Source organism: Penaeus chinensis, chromosome 26 (assembly GCF_019202785.1).
Source record: "Penaeus chinensis breed Huanghai No. 1 chromosome 26, ASM1920278v2, whole genome shotgun sequence".
In the NCBI taxonomy this organism is placed as follows: domain Eukaryota; kingdom Metazoa; phylum Arthropoda; class Malacostraca; order Decapoda; family Penaeidae; genus Penaeus; species Penaeus chinensis.
Window position 1 is genome coordinate 6,718,298 of NC_061844.1, and position 17,500 is coordinate 6,735,797.

The 17,500-nt window shown below is 34.7% G+C and overlaps 4 protein-coding genes across 4 annotated transcripts; all 4 read left to right on the forward strand.

Annotated features, from left to right (window-relative positions):
• The first annotated feature begins 1,471 nt into the window (after positions 1-1,471).
• On the forward strand, positions 1,472-2,195 carry LOC125038830 (shematrin-like protein 1). Its single transcript, XM_047632427.1, has 2 exons — positions 1,472-1,499; positions 1,671-2,195. The coding sequence occupies exons 1-2, from the start codon at positions 1,488-1,490 to the stop codon at positions 2,088-2,090; spliced, it is 432 nt and encodes a 143-aa protein (XP_047488383.1). The 5' UTR covers positions 1,472-1,487; the 3' UTR covers positions 2,091-2,195.
• A 2,057-nt stretch (positions 2,196-4,252) lies between these two features.
• Positions 4,253-6,314, forward strand: LOC125038994. The gene is made up of 3 exons (XM_047632711.1): positions 4,253-4,288; positions 4,827-5,033; positions 5,772-6,314. Exons 1-3 carry the CDS (start codon positions 4,253-4,255, stop codon positions 6,189-6,191), a joined length of 663 nt encoding a protein of 220 aa, XP_047488667.1. The 3' UTR covers positions 6,192-6,314.
• A 1,653-nt stretch (positions 6,315-7,967) lies between these two features.
• LOC125038841 (shematrin-like protein 1) lies at positions 7,968-8,861 on the forward strand. The gene is made up of 2 exons (XM_047632444.1): positions 7,968-7,996; positions 8,332-8,861. Exons 1-2 carry the CDS (start codon positions 7,985-7,987, stop codon positions 8,761-8,763), a joined length of 444 nt encoding a protein of 147 aa, XP_047488400.1. The 5' UTR covers positions 7,968-7,984; the 3' UTR covers positions 8,764-8,861.
• A 2,320-nt stretch (positions 8,862-11,181) lies between these two features.
• On the forward strand, positions 11,182-12,083 carry LOC125038842 (shematrin-like protein 1). The gene is made up of 2 exons (XM_047632445.1): positions 11,182-11,214; positions 11,532-12,083. Exons 1-2 carry the CDS (start codon positions 11,203-11,205, stop codon positions 11,961-11,963), a joined length of 444 nt encoding a protein of 147 aa, XP_047488401.1. The 5' UTR covers positions 11,182-11,202; the 3' UTR covers positions 11,964-12,083.
• Positions 12,084-17,500: the final 5,417 nt, after the last annotated feature.

A 17,500-nucleotide genomic window follows, 5' to 3' on the forward strand; every position in this document is an offset into this window, starting at 1 on the left:
ATATATGTATATGATCACACACACACATATAATATATTTATAAGTGTGTGTGTGTGTGTCTTTATGAATATAATATGTATGAACAAACACATAGCTTATTGATAATATTGATAACAATATAATCTTTTAATAAATAATAATCATATATGACAATAATCATAATGAATTGGAGGTAGGAGCGATATGAGGGGTAGCTGTGATAAAAGTGGCTGGTGTGTTTATATTGCTGGGAGCAGGGACAGCAGTTGGAGGATATCTTGTGAAGGTGGTGGTGTAGCTCCAGCCTTAGACATGGCAGGGAGGGACTTTTCCATTGTACTGTTATGCATATAATGTACGCATATCCTGTAGACTTCAATAAAACACTCTAGATAAAAACGTATTTTTGTATAAGCGCATTCTAGCATACATAACAAATATGTGTTGCATACTTGCACATACACATGTATATATACAATTATATGTGTGTGTACATATACACACATATACATATAAATATATAAATATCAACATCGATATTGATTTTGCAGTAAATTGTAATAATCATCTACAAACGGTTGATTTGTTTAAATGTTTATGATTCAATTGGGAAAGTAGTTAGCAGTTTTATCACCACGCCCTACACACGCAGACATGTGAGTGGCGGGTGCTAAAAATCTTGTTCTACCGGGAAATTGAAGGTTCTTGGGGCTGGTTGTCTCGATTCTGTCTCACGTTTGTTTTTCTTATATTTTTCGTAATGATTATTGAGCTATAATTAGAAGACAAAGGGAAGATTAAAGTTAAGATTACCATTCATTTGTATTTAGTAAAAATATATTCTTGTCATTTTGTGATATCTATTATTGCTAATATCAAACCCATTGTAATATGCCACCTGTTTACTGTAATTAGATTATAGACTAAAGGAAATTATTTGATTGCTTTTATGAGCGGTGCATATTCGATACACTCTGACGAGAAGAATAAATTCAATCCACCACAAGCTTAAAGACCGTTAAGACATACTACTACATACTACATTAAATTTAGATAAGTCATAATTAGGATTTCTCAATTATGTTAGGATACGCTCAGGCAGATATCATAATGTATATGCGTTTATCAACTATTGTAGAATTATTTCTTATATATTTATATGACGATTTTGTGTAAAAAGGTAATATAGTCCGAAATTAAAGCCCTAATGAACAGTGAATTAAACAACGCCTACGTAAGCCACAATCATATCCACTCCACTGACGTGATTTTTGTGATTTTTTTGTTATAGTTTCATAGGGTGTCTACAGTGTCTACACGTATATGTGGTTGCAAAATTACTTATAATTTCCCCAAAAAGGCGAATTCGCAGCACGTTCTTCGCTCTCAACGTCGATTCCTCCAGAGGTTAGTCATCCTGCAAGTCCAAGGACGGAAGTTCCGAATAAAAGAAGTGGCGCGACTTTTCCAGACAGATTCAACCTCCTGCAGCATCAAAAGCAGCAAATATGAGGTTCTTGGTTAGTAATTGTTTACTTAAAGTCAGAAGTATGTATTACTTTTCGAATATCTTTATAGATATTTTACCATTAATCGGGACTCTTAGAACAATGATTTAATTTTCAGTTTGTATATCTATCTAGTTTGATTGGAACTCAAATAATAAACTTCACCCTATATTTTTTTAACAGGCGGTAGTGCTCCTAGCGGCCCTTGCTTGCGCTTCTTCAGTCGAGAAACGAGAGGCGGACGCCGACCCTAGTCTCTCTCTCTACGGACGTGGTTATGGCTACCCTAGCTATTACCGAGGCTACGGCTACCCATACAGCTATGGCCTCCGCCACAAGAGGTCCGCTGATCCTGAACCCGAAGCCGATGCCGACCCTTCCTACTTGTACAATCACTACCGCCCCTACTCTGTAGGCCATAGCTACGTTCGACCTTACACCTACGGCCACTCCCACGCCCTCTACAGGAGATCGGCCGAACCAGAAGCTGAAGCCTCCTTTGTTTACCCACACACTTACTCCTACACCCACACCGCTCCTGTCGTCACCTATGGTTATCCCTACAGCTACGGTTATGGCTACCCAAGGGGCTATGGATATTAACATTGAAAACACTTCGTGACATTATCATTATCAGTATAGATCAAGACCTCGTTCTTGCATCAATTTTTGCCAGGAACATTTTTCCCAAATAAAGAATCTATAAACTTTTCACTTTCATTAATACCATGTGTATTGTAAATATTATTCATTCATATCCTCATTAACATTACCTTTGCTAGTGGCATTATTATTAGCAGCATATTTATTACCAATCGTATTATCTTCAGTCCTATTATTACTATCATCAACCAAATCATTGCAGTCATGGTTATTATTAGCATTGCTACTCCAACATTCTTGCTGATTATCTATCAATACTATATACATATTTGTAATATAACAATGATAATAACAATTAACATTATCATAACTACAATAACTACCTACTCACTGTGTTTACATTCAGCTTCTAAACACAGCGAGCAAGTTTTACTCTATTAATAGAGGGATTGAAATTGTCAATCTGTTGAAATTTAAAAGTAGATATCAAACATCACAAGGAGAATGATCAGTCTATGATTTCTGGAAAAAAAACAAAAAAACATATGAAACGTTATAAAATTCATCATCAGACAGAACAAAAGCAACATATATTTGCAACAGACAAAATTTGTGCTTTGCTCGTTCTTATTATAGGGGTTTCGAATGCATTCTTTATGCTCTGGCTTAATACACGAGTTTGATCACTTAACATTACTCGAACAATATATCTGCAATACTAATGATCTTGTAGTTCAGGGGTGTCAAACACGCGGTCCGCCACACTCCCATGTCCGCGGTACATGCTATTTCAGTCTTACAGTCGGCCCTTTTACATGACTGAGTCTGCCCTTCGTCTTTCAAGATTACCACATATTTTTTTTTTTTCTACCATTGTGTTTTTGTAAAGTCTACGTTTTTAAGTCAACCATATAGCCGTTTGCGGCGACTCATGATTATGGCCCCCTGCGGTAAATGAGTTTGACAGCCCAGGTGTAGTCTTAATTCAGATGTTATTTCACTACTATTATTGCTATGATTATTATTATTATTATTATTAATATTATTACTGTTATCATTATTGTTATTATTTCTGTTATTATTGTTATCAGTTATTTTATTGATATTATCATTATCATTAATGATATATATATACATATATATACATATACTGTATACATTATATATATAGATAATCATATATATATGTTATAAACATATATATTTATATATAAGAACCATACACACATTCACAAACACATACACACACACATATATATATACATATATATAGATATATAGGTATATAGTTCACTACACCTATATATGTGTGTAGGTATATATATTCAGCCTAATCATAGTCGTCATTATGGTTATCATTAGTATAATATTATTAGCTAGTTATATATACGTGGCATAAAAACTGTATATATATCATAAATATATATGTGTATATACGTATATCGTATATATTTTTTTGTTCACATACTATTATATATACTATATATGTATTCTTTCATATACAGTACATATAATCATATGTACATATATATTATATCTACACATATATATGTATTTATACATTGTACACGTATATACGTGTATATATATACATAAAATATAAAGATAAACATATATACGTATACATTATATGAATAATATATAAATATATATACGTATATATGCATATGTCTATACATGATTATATGCACTGTTTATAAAAGTATATATATATAAATACTTGCGTGCATGTGTGTATCATTTACAATTTTTTCTTTCTTTCTTTTCTAGAATAAACTTTTGAAGTCTACAAGATATATTATTATGTGTGTGTACTACATATGCAAAACTGTTTTATGAAAAAAAATCTACGTCTACACCACCACATTCAGTTGTTATATTATTGTCATTAATATAATTCAACAATGTGCATCTGGATATATTAATTTTATGCCTGTTTATATGTCTATGTACATATGTATAAAAAGACGTGTATATATACTGTGTGTGTGTGTGTGTGTGTGTGTGTGTGTGTGTGTGTGTGTGTGTATGTGCGTGTGTGCGTGTGTGTGTATCTCTTATTGTAGAATTACCACTTCTACATTCATACAACGAATGAGTTTAAAATGGTCATATATTCTGAATTGGAAAGACGTGTAAGCCTATTAACAGTGGCTTAGAGAATGTCTATAAAATGCAACCATATCCACTCCAGACATGTGAGAAAAGTCTTGTCAATTTTTTTTTTTTTTTTCAGTTAACGTTTTGTTGATCCATGAGTTTTCTCAATGTTTATGTTTTTGCTCTTTACTTTATGGTACCAAATTAGGGTGTCGTTATATATACACATAAATATCTACACACATACACACACACACATATATATGCGTGTGTGTGTGTGTGTGTGTGCTTGTGGTAATCCGTTTGTGTACGTATGTATACATTTATATATACGTATTTGTGTATATATATAGTACATTTAATTATATGTACATATGTATATATGTATATATATTTATATAATGTATACGTATATGTATATATATGCAGATATACGTAAACATTACATATATATATATATATATATATATATATATATATATACTTATATGTATGTGCATATATGATTATATGTACTGTTTATAAAAAGTATATATATTGCTTACATACACACATGAATATATATACATATATAAGTGCGTGCATGTGTGTATCAAACACGTATTTGATTTACATTTCATTTTTTTTCTTTTCTAGAGTAAAATTCTGAAATCTACAAGATATAGAAATATGTGCGTTTACTGCATAAGCACACCTGCTTTAAAGAAAATTCTCTCTTTGCCTTTTCTAGGGCTACGGCTACACCATCACCTTCAGGAAATTGCTGCCTTTGCACCGATTATAACCACACTAGCAGCTTTACCACAGTGGCCCCTCCCACCACTTTTAGTTGTTATGATCATTGTAATATATATTATTATTTCTAAAGTTGTTATATTGGTATTAAAATAATTCAGCAATATGTATTTGAATATGTTAATTTCATGTATGCATATATGTATACGTACATATATCTATATAAAGAAGTTTATATAATATATATAAATATATATGTGTGTGTATCTTGTATCTGTAGAATCATCACTTCTACATTCATACGGCGAATGAGTTTAAAAGGGTAATATAGTCTATGAAATCAAGGCGCAACCATATCCACTGCAGTGATGTTAGGAAAACTTGTTTTTTGTTGTTTTCTATCATTTATCTTTTTATTGATCCACGTGTTTTCTCATTGTTGTTTTTGTTTATTAGTATATATTACCAAGTTATATGTGTGTATGTGTGTGCATGTGTTAATCCGTATGTGCCAAAATGGCTTATAATTCATCCATAACCGCGAATGCGCGCCACGTTCTTTGCTAGACATCCTGCTAGTCCAAGGACGGAGGTTCCGTATAAAATAAGTGAAGAGACTTTTCTAGACACATTCGATCACTGGCAATCGCAAAAGCAACAAATATGAAGTTCTTGCTTAGTAATTGTTTACTTAAGGTTAGAACTATGTATTACTTTTGAAGTATCTTTACAGAAAATTTACTATTATTTGGGATTTTTAGAAGAATGAGTTAATTTTCAATTTGTATATACATCTAGTTTGACTGGAATTCAAATAATAAACTTCACCCTTTATTTCCTTAACAGGCGGTAGTGCTCCTGGCGGCCCTTGCTTGCGCTTCTTCAGTCGAGAAGCGAGAGGCGGACGCCGACCCTAGTCTCTCACTCTACGGACGTGGTTATGGCTACCCTAGCTATTACCGAGGCTACGGCTACCCATACAGCTATGGCCTCCGCCACAAGAGGTCCGCTGATCCTGAACCCGAAGCCGATGCCGACCCTTCCTACTTGTACAATCACTACCGCCCCTACTCTGTAGGCTATAGCTACGTTCGACCTTACACCTACGGCCACTCCCACGCCCTCTACAGGAGATCGGCAGAACCAGAAGCTGAAGCCTCCTTTGTTTACCCACACACTTACTCCTACACCCACACCGCTCCTGTCGTCACCTATGGTTATCCCTACGGCTACGGCTATGGCTACGGCAGAGGCTATGGATATTAACACTGACGTTACCGTTATCAGTTTGGATCTAGACTTCTTTCTTGCATCACTTGTTGCCAGGATGCAATATTTTTTTTGTGGACTCCACAAACATTTCTCCCCAATAAATAATTAATGAACTTTCCACTTTTATTAATACAATGCGCATTATGATCATTATTATTCATTCACATTCTCATTAACATTACCCTTCCTAGTGTCATTGTTATTAGCATTGGCTTTATTACCATTTGTATTATCCTCAGTACTATTGTTACTATCATCATCCTAATCATCGTTTTCGTTTTCTTTATTATTAGCACTGTACTCACATTCTTGCTGATTAATCTAACAATACTATAGAAATGTTTATAGCAATGGTAAGGACAACCGAGATAATGATAACTATAATAACTACCAGCTCACTGCGTTTACATTTATTTCGGACAGCTTCTAGGACAGCGAACAAGATTTACTCTTTTAAGAAAGGGATTGAAATTGACAATCAATTGTAATTCAAAAGTAGAAACCAAACATTATAAGACGAATGATCAGTCAATGACTTTTGGAAAGGCACATATGAACCGTTATAAAATTTATCATCAGACAGGACATATTTATTTTATCGTACAACAGACAACATACAAGGTCTGAGCCGTCCAAGGTTTGTCCAAATACATCTACTGAAAAGCAAAATTTGTGCTTTGCTCGTTCATATTATAGGGGTTTCGAATGCAGTCCTTATACACTGGCTTCATACATGACTATTACCGTTTAGCATTACTCGAACAATATTACTGTGCCATGCTAATGATTACGTGTAGTCCAGGAGTGTCAAACACGTGGCCCGCGGTCCGAGGCACATTTGCCATTTCAGTCTTACAGTCTGCCTTTTTAGTTGGTTGATTAAGCTTGTCCTGTCAAGCCAGTCCTTCGTCTTTTAAAATTACCACACCCGTTAAGATTTTTTTGGCCGTTTCATCGCATTGATTCATGGTGCTGTCCTTATTCAGTTGTCATTTTATTATTATTATTATTGCTTGGCTATTATTATTATTATTATTATTGGTTCTTATTATTGCTTGATTATCATTATTATTGTTTTTTTTATTATTACTACTATTATCATTATCATAATTATTTTATTCTTGGCATAGCTATTTTTGTTGTTATTATTGAATATATATATATAAATATATATACATATACTGTCAATATTTTATATATATGCGTATATAAAGTGCTATAAACATATATGTCCATAAAATATAAGAAACATACGCACACATATATTTACATATAATCATACAGATATACATATTTGTGTGTGTGTGTACACTACACCTATATAAGCACAAATGTACCTATACATATGTATATTTATATATATGTAAGTATACATATGATTACATATATATATATATATAGGTTTATACAATGTATAAATATTCAGCATATGTGTTCATGTTTGTGTGTACATGTATGCGTGTATGAATGTATAAAATGTGTTAGGATACACTCACTTAAAACTTTATTTTTGTTTTAATTTTTTTTTTTTTTATGTAGAGTGAAATGTTGAAATGTACAATATACCAATGTGTGCGAGTGTATGTGTGTACGTATGTTTATCCGCGCATGCATAAATTGTTTTCAATTATTCATTAACGGCGAATTCGCACCTTGTTCCTCGCTCCCACCGTCGATTTCTCCGGAGGTTAGTCATCCTGCAAGTCCAGGGACGAAATTTCCGTATAAAAGAAGTCTAGCGACTCATTCAGACACATTCGCTCACTGGTTATCGCAAAAGCAACGAGATGAAATTCTTGGTTAGTAACGATTGTTTACTATGTATTACTTTTAAAGCGTCTTACAGTAGTTGGGATTCTTAGAACCGTGACTTAAGTTTGGGTTTGTATATAATGCTAGTTTTATTGTAACTTCACTCACATTCACCCACTGACAATCGCCAAACAACAAATTTGAGGTTATTGGTTAGTAATTATAGTTTATTTAAGGTTATAACTATGTATTACTTTTAAAGTATCTCTACAGAAATTTTACCATTAGTTATGATTCTTAGACTAATGACATAATTTTGGGTTTGTATATCCAGGTAGCTTAATTGGAACTAAATAAACGTCACCCTTTATTTTCTTGACAGGCGGTAGTGCTCCTAGCGGCCCTTGCTTGCGCTTCTTCAGTCGAGAAGCGAGAGGCGGACGCCGACCCTAGTCTCTCACTCTACGGACGTGGTTATGGCTACCCTAGCTATTACCGAGGCTACGGCTACCCATACAGCTATGGCCTCCGCCACAAGAGGTCCGCTGATCCTGAACCCGAAGCCGATGCCGACCCTTCCTACTTGTACAATCACTACCGCCCCTACTCTGTAGGCTATAGCTACGTTCGCCCTTACACCTACGGTTATCCCTATGGCCACTCCCACGCCCTCTACAAGAGGTCGGCCGAACCAGAAGCTGAAGCCTCCTTTATTCACCCACACACTTACTCCTACACCCACACCGCTCCTGTCGTCACCTATGGTTATCCCTATACCTACGGCTATGGCTACCCCACGGGCTACGGATATTAACACTAAAAACAGACTTCGTTCTTGCATCACTTGTTGCCGGGATGCCATAAACATTTGTGAACTCCACGAACATTTTCCCCAATAAATAATCTATGAAATTTCCACTTTTATTAATACCATTTGTATTGTAACCATCCTCATGCACCTCCTCGTTAATGTTACCTTTGCCAGTGTTAATAGCGATTGTCTTTGTCATTAACATTCGTATTACCATCAGTATTGTTTTTACTATCATACTAATATAGTCATCATGGTTATTATAAGCATTGTTACTCCAACATTCTTGCTGACTATCCTTACTTGATGGCTATATACACGTGGGATGATAACTGGAATTATTGTGTAGTCTGTAAAGGGTTTGTGTTTGTGATGGTTTCACTATTTAGTTTCTGCATAATTGTACGTATGTGTTGTGCGTATATGGTGTGTGTGTGTGAGGTGTAAGTGTCCCTTTGGTTCGCCTCCACCGTTCGGATGGCAGTTTCGACCCCACCAAAGCCTCATGTCAACCATCTATGGTTTGCCACTCTACTCCGAGCTCCACTCCTGAACACTTGTAAGTCCACTTAATTTATTTTGTACATATTGTGCGAGTATATATCTATATATTCAACAAATGGTGAATGGTGAAGAATAAAATACGGTGAAGTGCTGTGAAGTGATATAGTGAAAATTAAGGAACAAAACTATTTTAACGGGAACTATTTATTACAGCCTCTATTTATGGCGAGTTGCTGATATCTGCTGCCTCTTTTATTTGTGCTGAGTAGCTGACTAGCTGCAGCCCGCTCTACCAGTGACTATCTTGTGCTTGTGCTATTCCACCCCAGGTGCATGACAATTTTGGCTTGGATAGTTCGTCCTCCAACACTTCACTGACGGCACTCCTGATAACTCCCGTATACGATTCAGTGTATTTGTGATGTACAGGGTGAGGAATATATTTATGAAAATACTGTATTCTTTTAATAAGCCCGAGATAATCTATATCCCAGAGGATACCAAAATAGAAGAACCAAAGGTTACTGCTAATAAGATCAAAGCAAAGAACCCACGGACATAGTCCTTATTCAGTTGTTATTGTCAATGTTATTATTGTTCTTGTTCTTGTTTTAGTTGTAGTATTTTGTTATTCTTATCATTATCCATATTCTATTCTTACCATAGTTATTTGTTATAGCTGTTATTATTATCATATATAATTTCAAACATGAATACATATTTTTTATATATAATATACACATGTAGACACATATACATGTAAATATACATACAAACACACACACACACATATATATAGGCATGTGCGTAGCTATAAATATATATGTATACATTATATAAATACATATGTATATATGTATATGTGTACATAAGATTATATACACTATATATGAGTATACTTTTATATACAGTACATATAAACATATGTACTTATACATATATATATTGTATATTGTACACTTATATATGTATACATACATGATATATATACCCATACACTATATAAATATATATATGCATATATGTATACGTTATTTTATTATATGTACTGTATATAGAATTAATATATACACACGCGTATGTATATGTGTGTATCAAACACGTATTTAATTTACATTTAATTTTCTTTTCTTTTATAGAGAAGAATATTGGTCTCCAAGATATATAAATATGTGTGTACTTCATAGGCAAAACTGCGTTAAGAAAAAAAAAAAAACTTTTCTAAGGCTACACCACCGCTTTCATGAGATATCCTCCGACTGCTGCCCTTGCACCGAATATAACCACACTAATAGTTTTTACCACAGTTGCCCCTCCTACCACTCTTAGTTATGATTGCTGTTATATATATAATTATTTCTATTTGTTTTTTTTATATTATTGTCATACATATATATATATATTAATTATATATATTATGTATAATAAATAAATATATTTGTATATATATGTGTGTATGCTATTGTAAAATTATCATTTCTACATTCATACAACGAATGAGTTTAAAAGGGTAATATAGTTTTAATTGGAAAGACGCTTAAGCTTATAAACAGTGGATTAGAGAATGTCTATAAAATTAAAGTGCAACCATATCCACTCCAAACATGTAAGGGGAGCTTTGTCTCTTTCTTTTTTCAGTGTTTATATGTTTTTGTTTATTACTATATGGTACCAAATTAGAATGTCTTCATATATATACACAGAAATATCTACACACACATATATGCGTATGTGTGTGTGTGCGTATGGTAATCCGTATGGCCAAAATTGCTTATAATATCCCCTTAACGGCGAATTCACACCACATTCTTCGCTCTCAATGTCGATTCCTCCAGAGGTTAGTCATCCTGCAAGTCCAAGGACGGAAGTTCAGAATAAAAGAATTGGTGTGACTTTTCCAGACACATTCGACGCCTTGCAGTCGCTAGAGCAACAAATATGAGGTTTTTGGTTAGTAATTGTTTATTTAAAGTTAGAACTATGCCCTACTTTTAAAGTATCTATAGATATTTTAGCATTAATCGAGACTCTTAGGACAGCGACTCAATTTTAGGTTATATATATCCGGCTAGTTTGACTGGAACTCGAATAATAAACGAGTAAGTTTTGTTTACAAAAGGTTAAAACTATACGTTACTTCTAAATCAGCTTTTCAGAAAATTCAGCGGTAGTTGAGATTCTTAGAACAATAACTTCAGTTTGGATTTGAACATAATGCTAGTTTTATTGTAACTCGGTTAAACTCCACTGCTTTATTTCCTTAACAGGCAGTAGTGCTCCTAGCGGCCCTTGCTTGCGCTTCTTCAGTCGAGAAGCGAGAGGCGGACGCCGACCCTAGTCTCTCATTCTACGGACGTGGTTATGGCTACCCTAGCTATTACCGAGGCTACGGCTACCCATACAGCTATGGCCTCCGCCACAAGAGGTCCGCTGATCCTGAACCCGAAGCCGATGCCGACCCTTCCTACTTGTACAATCACTACCGCCCCTACTCTGTAGGCTATAGCTACGTTCGCCCTTACACCTACGGTTATCCCTATGGCCACTCCCACGCCCTCTACAAGAGGTCGGCCGAACCAGAAGCTGAAGCCTCCTTTATTCACCCGCACTCTTACTCTTACACCCACACCGCTCCTGTCGTCACCTATGGTTATCCCTACAGCTACAGCTATGGCTACCCAAGGGGCTATGGATATTAACACTGAAAACACTTCGTAGTCAGTATGGATCTAGATTTAGTTCTTGGATCACTTGTTGTCAGGTTGAAAGAAATGTTTGTGGACTCCACGGAGATTTTTCCCAATAAAGAATCTATGTATTTTCCTTTTTTATTAATGCCATGTATATTGTAATCATTATTATTCATTCACATCCTCAAATAATATTACCGTGTCTAGTGCCATTATCATTAGCATTGGCTTTATTACCATACGATTATCTTCAGTGCTATTACTACTACCATCTTCCAGATCATCGTTCTCATGGTTATTATTAACATTGTTACTCCAACATTCTTCCGGATTATTCTAGCAAAACTATTGAAATGGTTTATAATATAGCAATGTTAATAACAATCATCATAATCATAACCACAGTAACTACCTGCTCACTGTCATTACGTTTATGTGGGACAACCTCTAAAGACAGCGAACAAGTTTTATTCTTTTAAGAAAGGGATTGAAAATGTTAATATGTTGAAATTTAGAAATGAAACATTACATTATCATTATTTTATTCTTACCATATTTTTTTCATCATAATTATCATTAGTGATATTTATATATACATATATGTATATATATGTTATAAACCTATATCTATAATATATAAGAAATATATGTACATACAAATATACATAAATACCAATATATACACATACTCCTATATATGTATATTTATACATGTGTAGGTATATATAGGTATGGAAATTGCTTATAATTCATCCTTAACGGCGAAGTCGCACCGTGTTATTCGCTTCCGACGTCGATTCCTCCAGAGGTTAGTCATCCTGCGTCCAAAGATGGAAGATCCGGACAGAAGAAGTGAAGAGATTTTTCCAGACACATTCGACCACTGTCAATCGCACAAGCAGCAAATACGAGGCTATTGGTTAGTTATTTTTGTTTACGTAAGATTAAAACTATACATTGCAAATTTCTTAGACTAATGACTGAAGTTTGGGTTTGTATATAATGCTAGTGTTACTGTAACTCGGTTAAACCCCACTGCTTTATTTCCTTAACAGGCGGTAGTACTCCTGGCGGCCCTTGCTTGCGCTTCTCCAGTCGAGAAGCGAGAGGCGGACGCCGACCATAGCCTCCCCCTCTACGGGCATAGTTTTGGTTACCCTAGCTATTACCGAGGCTACAGCCGCCAGTGGACCCCGCCTTCACAGGTCCGCTGATCCTGAACCCGATGCCGACCCCTCCTACTTGTACAATCACTACAGCCCCTAATCTGTAGGCTATAGCTACGTTCGACCTTACACCTACGGCTTTAACATTACCTTCGCTAGTTAATTATTATTAGCATTGTCTTTGTTATTACCATTCGTATTATTATCACCAGTATTGGTTTTACTATCATCATCCTAATATAGTCACATGGTTATTATTAGCATTGTTACTCCAACATTCTTGCTGACTATACTTACTCGCTGGCTATATGCATGTGGTATAAAGGCTTAGCATTACACGAAGGGAAATATTGTGTAGTTCTTATTCAGTTGTTATTGTCACTGTTATTATTGTTATTATTGTTATTATGTTACTGCTGTTATTATTCGTATTATCATAATATATATATATGTATATATATACATACATGGGTAAATGCACAAATATACTGTGAATATCGTAAATATATGTGTCGTATACAATTTTAAACAAATTATATATGATATACACATGCCCACACATATACATGTAAATATACATACACTCTTATATATTCGTGTGTGTAGGTTTAAATACATATACGCATACATTGTATAAATACATATATGGATATGTACTTATACGTGTACATATGATTATATATACTATATATGTATACTTTTATATACAGTGCATATAATCTTATGTACATATACATGTATATGCATATATATTTATAGAAAGTACGCGTATTTATATGTATACATACACAATATATATATACGTATACATTATATAAATACATATATATATGTATATATATATATATATATATATATATATATATGAGAGCTATACTGTGTCTCTCATGCTATTCTTGCAATATTTATTCCCCTGTTTAATATATTAAGAATGCAATAATGTAATGTATAAATTCATTAGCATGGCCCCGTGAAAGGTTCTGACAGCAAGTGAGCTTCGAGTTCCCTGGGGTAATACGGGAGCGAACGTAGCGTAGCGAGGCAGTGGTAGGTGGGTGGTAGCGGTAATACCTCGCCAGCTCGTTCATAAAACCCGTAGATGAAATGAAAGCCTAGCCATAAAGTGAAGGTAAAATGGAAATAAAAACAAAGCCAAACCAATAAAACACGGAAGTAAAATCATATGAAATAACACCGAAGATACAAAAGGTAAAAATAAAGCAAATGGAATAACTAAGACGGCGAATTAAAACACTAATTATATGGACGGCTAATTATAGACGGAAACAGTTTAAAAATATGCGTTTGGCTCATTAAGCGTTTAAGGACAAACATACAGCGTAAGTACATTTATGGATAAAAATGAGCAGCCACTTATCTTCTAAGTATGGATCCGTGACGGTTGTGGTGCCACTCTAAAGTTCCTTGGGTTGAGAGAAGAAACACGTCCGTGTCTCGGAGCAGGCTGGTTTTTTTAGTTTTTTTTTTCTTACACAGTATGAGCGAAAAATCCTGTTGTGGCCATTTGTATCGTGTGGGCATTCAGGTACTCCGCTGATCCGCTTATAATACAAATAAAATACCTGGCACGGATACTTAAAAAACAAGTAGAAGACTTAGTAAAAGAAACTAAAAATGATAAAATAATAAAACCGAGATGTAAAAAATAGGCACGATTTAGGCATTTATATATGTGAAGAAACAGTCCAGACCAGGTAAGCAGGCAAGTAAGCATATATATATATATATATATATATATATATATGCATATGTGTATACATGTTTGTATGTACTGGATGTAAAAGCGTGTGTGTGAATGTATATATATATATATATATATATATATATATATATATATATATATATATATATATATATATAACAATCCTCCCAGATCAGGACTCGAATCTAGGTCACTCCGGTTATGAGACCAGAGGACCAACCATGCCACACGACCCACTAAAAGAAATGTGCAACTAGGATCTACCTAGCCCCATAGACATTACCTATCTACTCATACCTAAGTAATGATAGCGAGGTTTTACACACACTCCCCGTGGGCACTTGGTGGAAATTGATTTAAAAAATCGAAACCGAAGTCAGATATACTGAGATGTATATATATGAAAGATGTAATAATGCAATGTCGCATTGATATAGATATATAACAATTCTCCCTGACCAGGACTCGAACCAAGGTCACTCCGGGTACGAGACCGAAGGGCCAGTACTAGACCAACCATGCCACGCGACGCACTAAAAGGAGTGTGCAACTAGGATCTAGCTAGTTCCATAGACATTCGAACCGAAGTCATCCTGTAAGTCAAAGGGAGGATGTTCTTGTAAGAAGTGCGAGTTTTCCAAGTAATATTTGGTTACTTTAGATGTATTACCATTAAATCACCTCTACTGAGATTATACCAGTCCTTGGGATTCTTAGGACAATGACTGAGGTTTGGGTTTGTTATATTGCTAATTTTATTGTAACTCAATAAAACACTGTTTTATTTCCTGAACAGACGGTATTGATTCTGGCAACCCTTGATTACGCTTCATCAGTTGAGAAGGGAGAAGCAGACGCTGACCCTAGCAACGCCATCTACAGACGTGGCTATCGCTACTCAAGCTGTCACCGAGACTATGGCTACCCATACAGCTATAGCCACCACCATGAAGCCCTCCTTCACAAGAGGTCTGCTGATCCTGAAGCCGATGCCGATGCCGACTTTTCCTTCTTGTAGAGCCACTACGTTCCTACTCTGTAGGTTATAGCTACGGTCGACCTTACACTTACGGCTATCCCTACAGCTAGGGCTAGGGCTACCGCAGGGGTTAGGGATATTAACACTGAAAACAATTCATGACTTGTCACCCTTAACAGCATGGGTCCAGATTTCGTTCTTGCATCACTTATTGCCAGGATGTAATCAATGTTTGTAAACTCCACAAGCATATCTCCCCAATAATGAATCTATGAATTTTCCACTTTTGATTCTGAATGGCCCATGTTCTTGGAAATAAGTTTTTTTTCCAGTAGTTGTGTAGTAGTTATTGAGCAAGGGAACTTAAAGATAAATAATAATTATGATAGAAAAAATAATAGTAATAATAATGACAATAATGGTTCTACTACTGGAAGTGGAAGCATTTCTACCTCCCTGGCTGGGAGGCTGGGAGGTATTAATTTTGATATCAATGGTGATAACAATGATAGTATTATTATGAATATTATGATAATTATTTATATTATTTTATGATCATTACCTGCACACTTCTACTACACTCACAGTACTCCTTTCCTCACCTACGGCTACCCCTAAGCCTACGGCTATGGCTACCGTAGGGGCTACAGCAAATAACCCTGAAAATCTTTTGGTAACTTTTTGTAGGTAATATTAAGCTTCACCGTCTTAGATCCTAAACAGGCGGCAGTTATGGCAGCCCTTGCTTGCACTACCCCAGTCGAAAAGCGCGTAGCGGACACCGAACCGACCCCTGCTATCAATGGACATGACCTGTCTACTATCGAGGCTACGGCTACCTTTACAGCTATGGCCTCCACTACGGACCTCGCCTTCACAAGAGGTCCGCTAATCGTGAAGCGGATGCCGACCCTTCCTTCTTCCATAGGAACTACTGCCCCAGGCTATAACCACGTTCGCCGTCACTACGGATATCCCCCAATGAGATAGCGATACCAATAAGTAATCATGAAAGTAATAATAATAATAATGATAATGATAATAATTATAACTATAGTGTTAATAATAATAATAATAATAATAATAATAATAATAATAATAATAATAATAATAATGATAATTGTGATAATATTAATCATAATCATTATCATGATCATCATACTAAAAATAACAATAACAGGAAAGGGATAAAAAAAATATGTAGAGCTTAAACAAACGATTAACTTAGTTAATCATGACAGTAACTAAAATTATCTTTATGTATGTTTTATTATTATTGTAAATTTATGTTCTCAGAGCAATTCAAGCAATTAAACGTTACTTAAATTACTAAACCAGATGAAAACAAACCCTTTATTTACAATATACAATGTAACTATATGAATTGATATTTATATCCATTTTTATTACATATAATATTGTTATTCATAGTAATTTGTCTTTTTACACAGAAAAAAAAATAAAACCAAGACAATAATTAAAAATAATAATAAAATAAACACACCCACATAGTCACACAGACTTCCTCAAAACCTTGTGACAACTCTTACAAGACGGTCGCAAGCATATTGTGCATTCTTGCTTTCATATATATGTGTATGAGACTTTGTTTGTCTTTATGTTTTATTTGTTTTTTCTGTCTTAGAATACATCCAATGTTCTTATTCTCATAGTTATG

What these genes read in the sequence shown, in the direction of transcription:
- LOC125038994 (XM_047632711.1), top strand. Translation starts at nt 4,253, where the DNA reads ATGTCTATAAAATGCAACCATATCCACTCCAGACAT. An exon ending in ACCATATCCACTCCAGACAT is followed by an intron (nt 4,289 to 4,826) that starts GTGAGAAAAGTC and finishes TTTCTTTTCTAG; the next exon opens with AGTAAAATTCTGAAATCTAC. An exon ending in TTTTAGTTGTTATGATCATT is followed by an intron (nt 5,034 to 5,771) that starts GTAATATATATT and finishes TTTCCTTAACAG; the next exon opens with GCGGTAGTGCTCCTGGCGGC.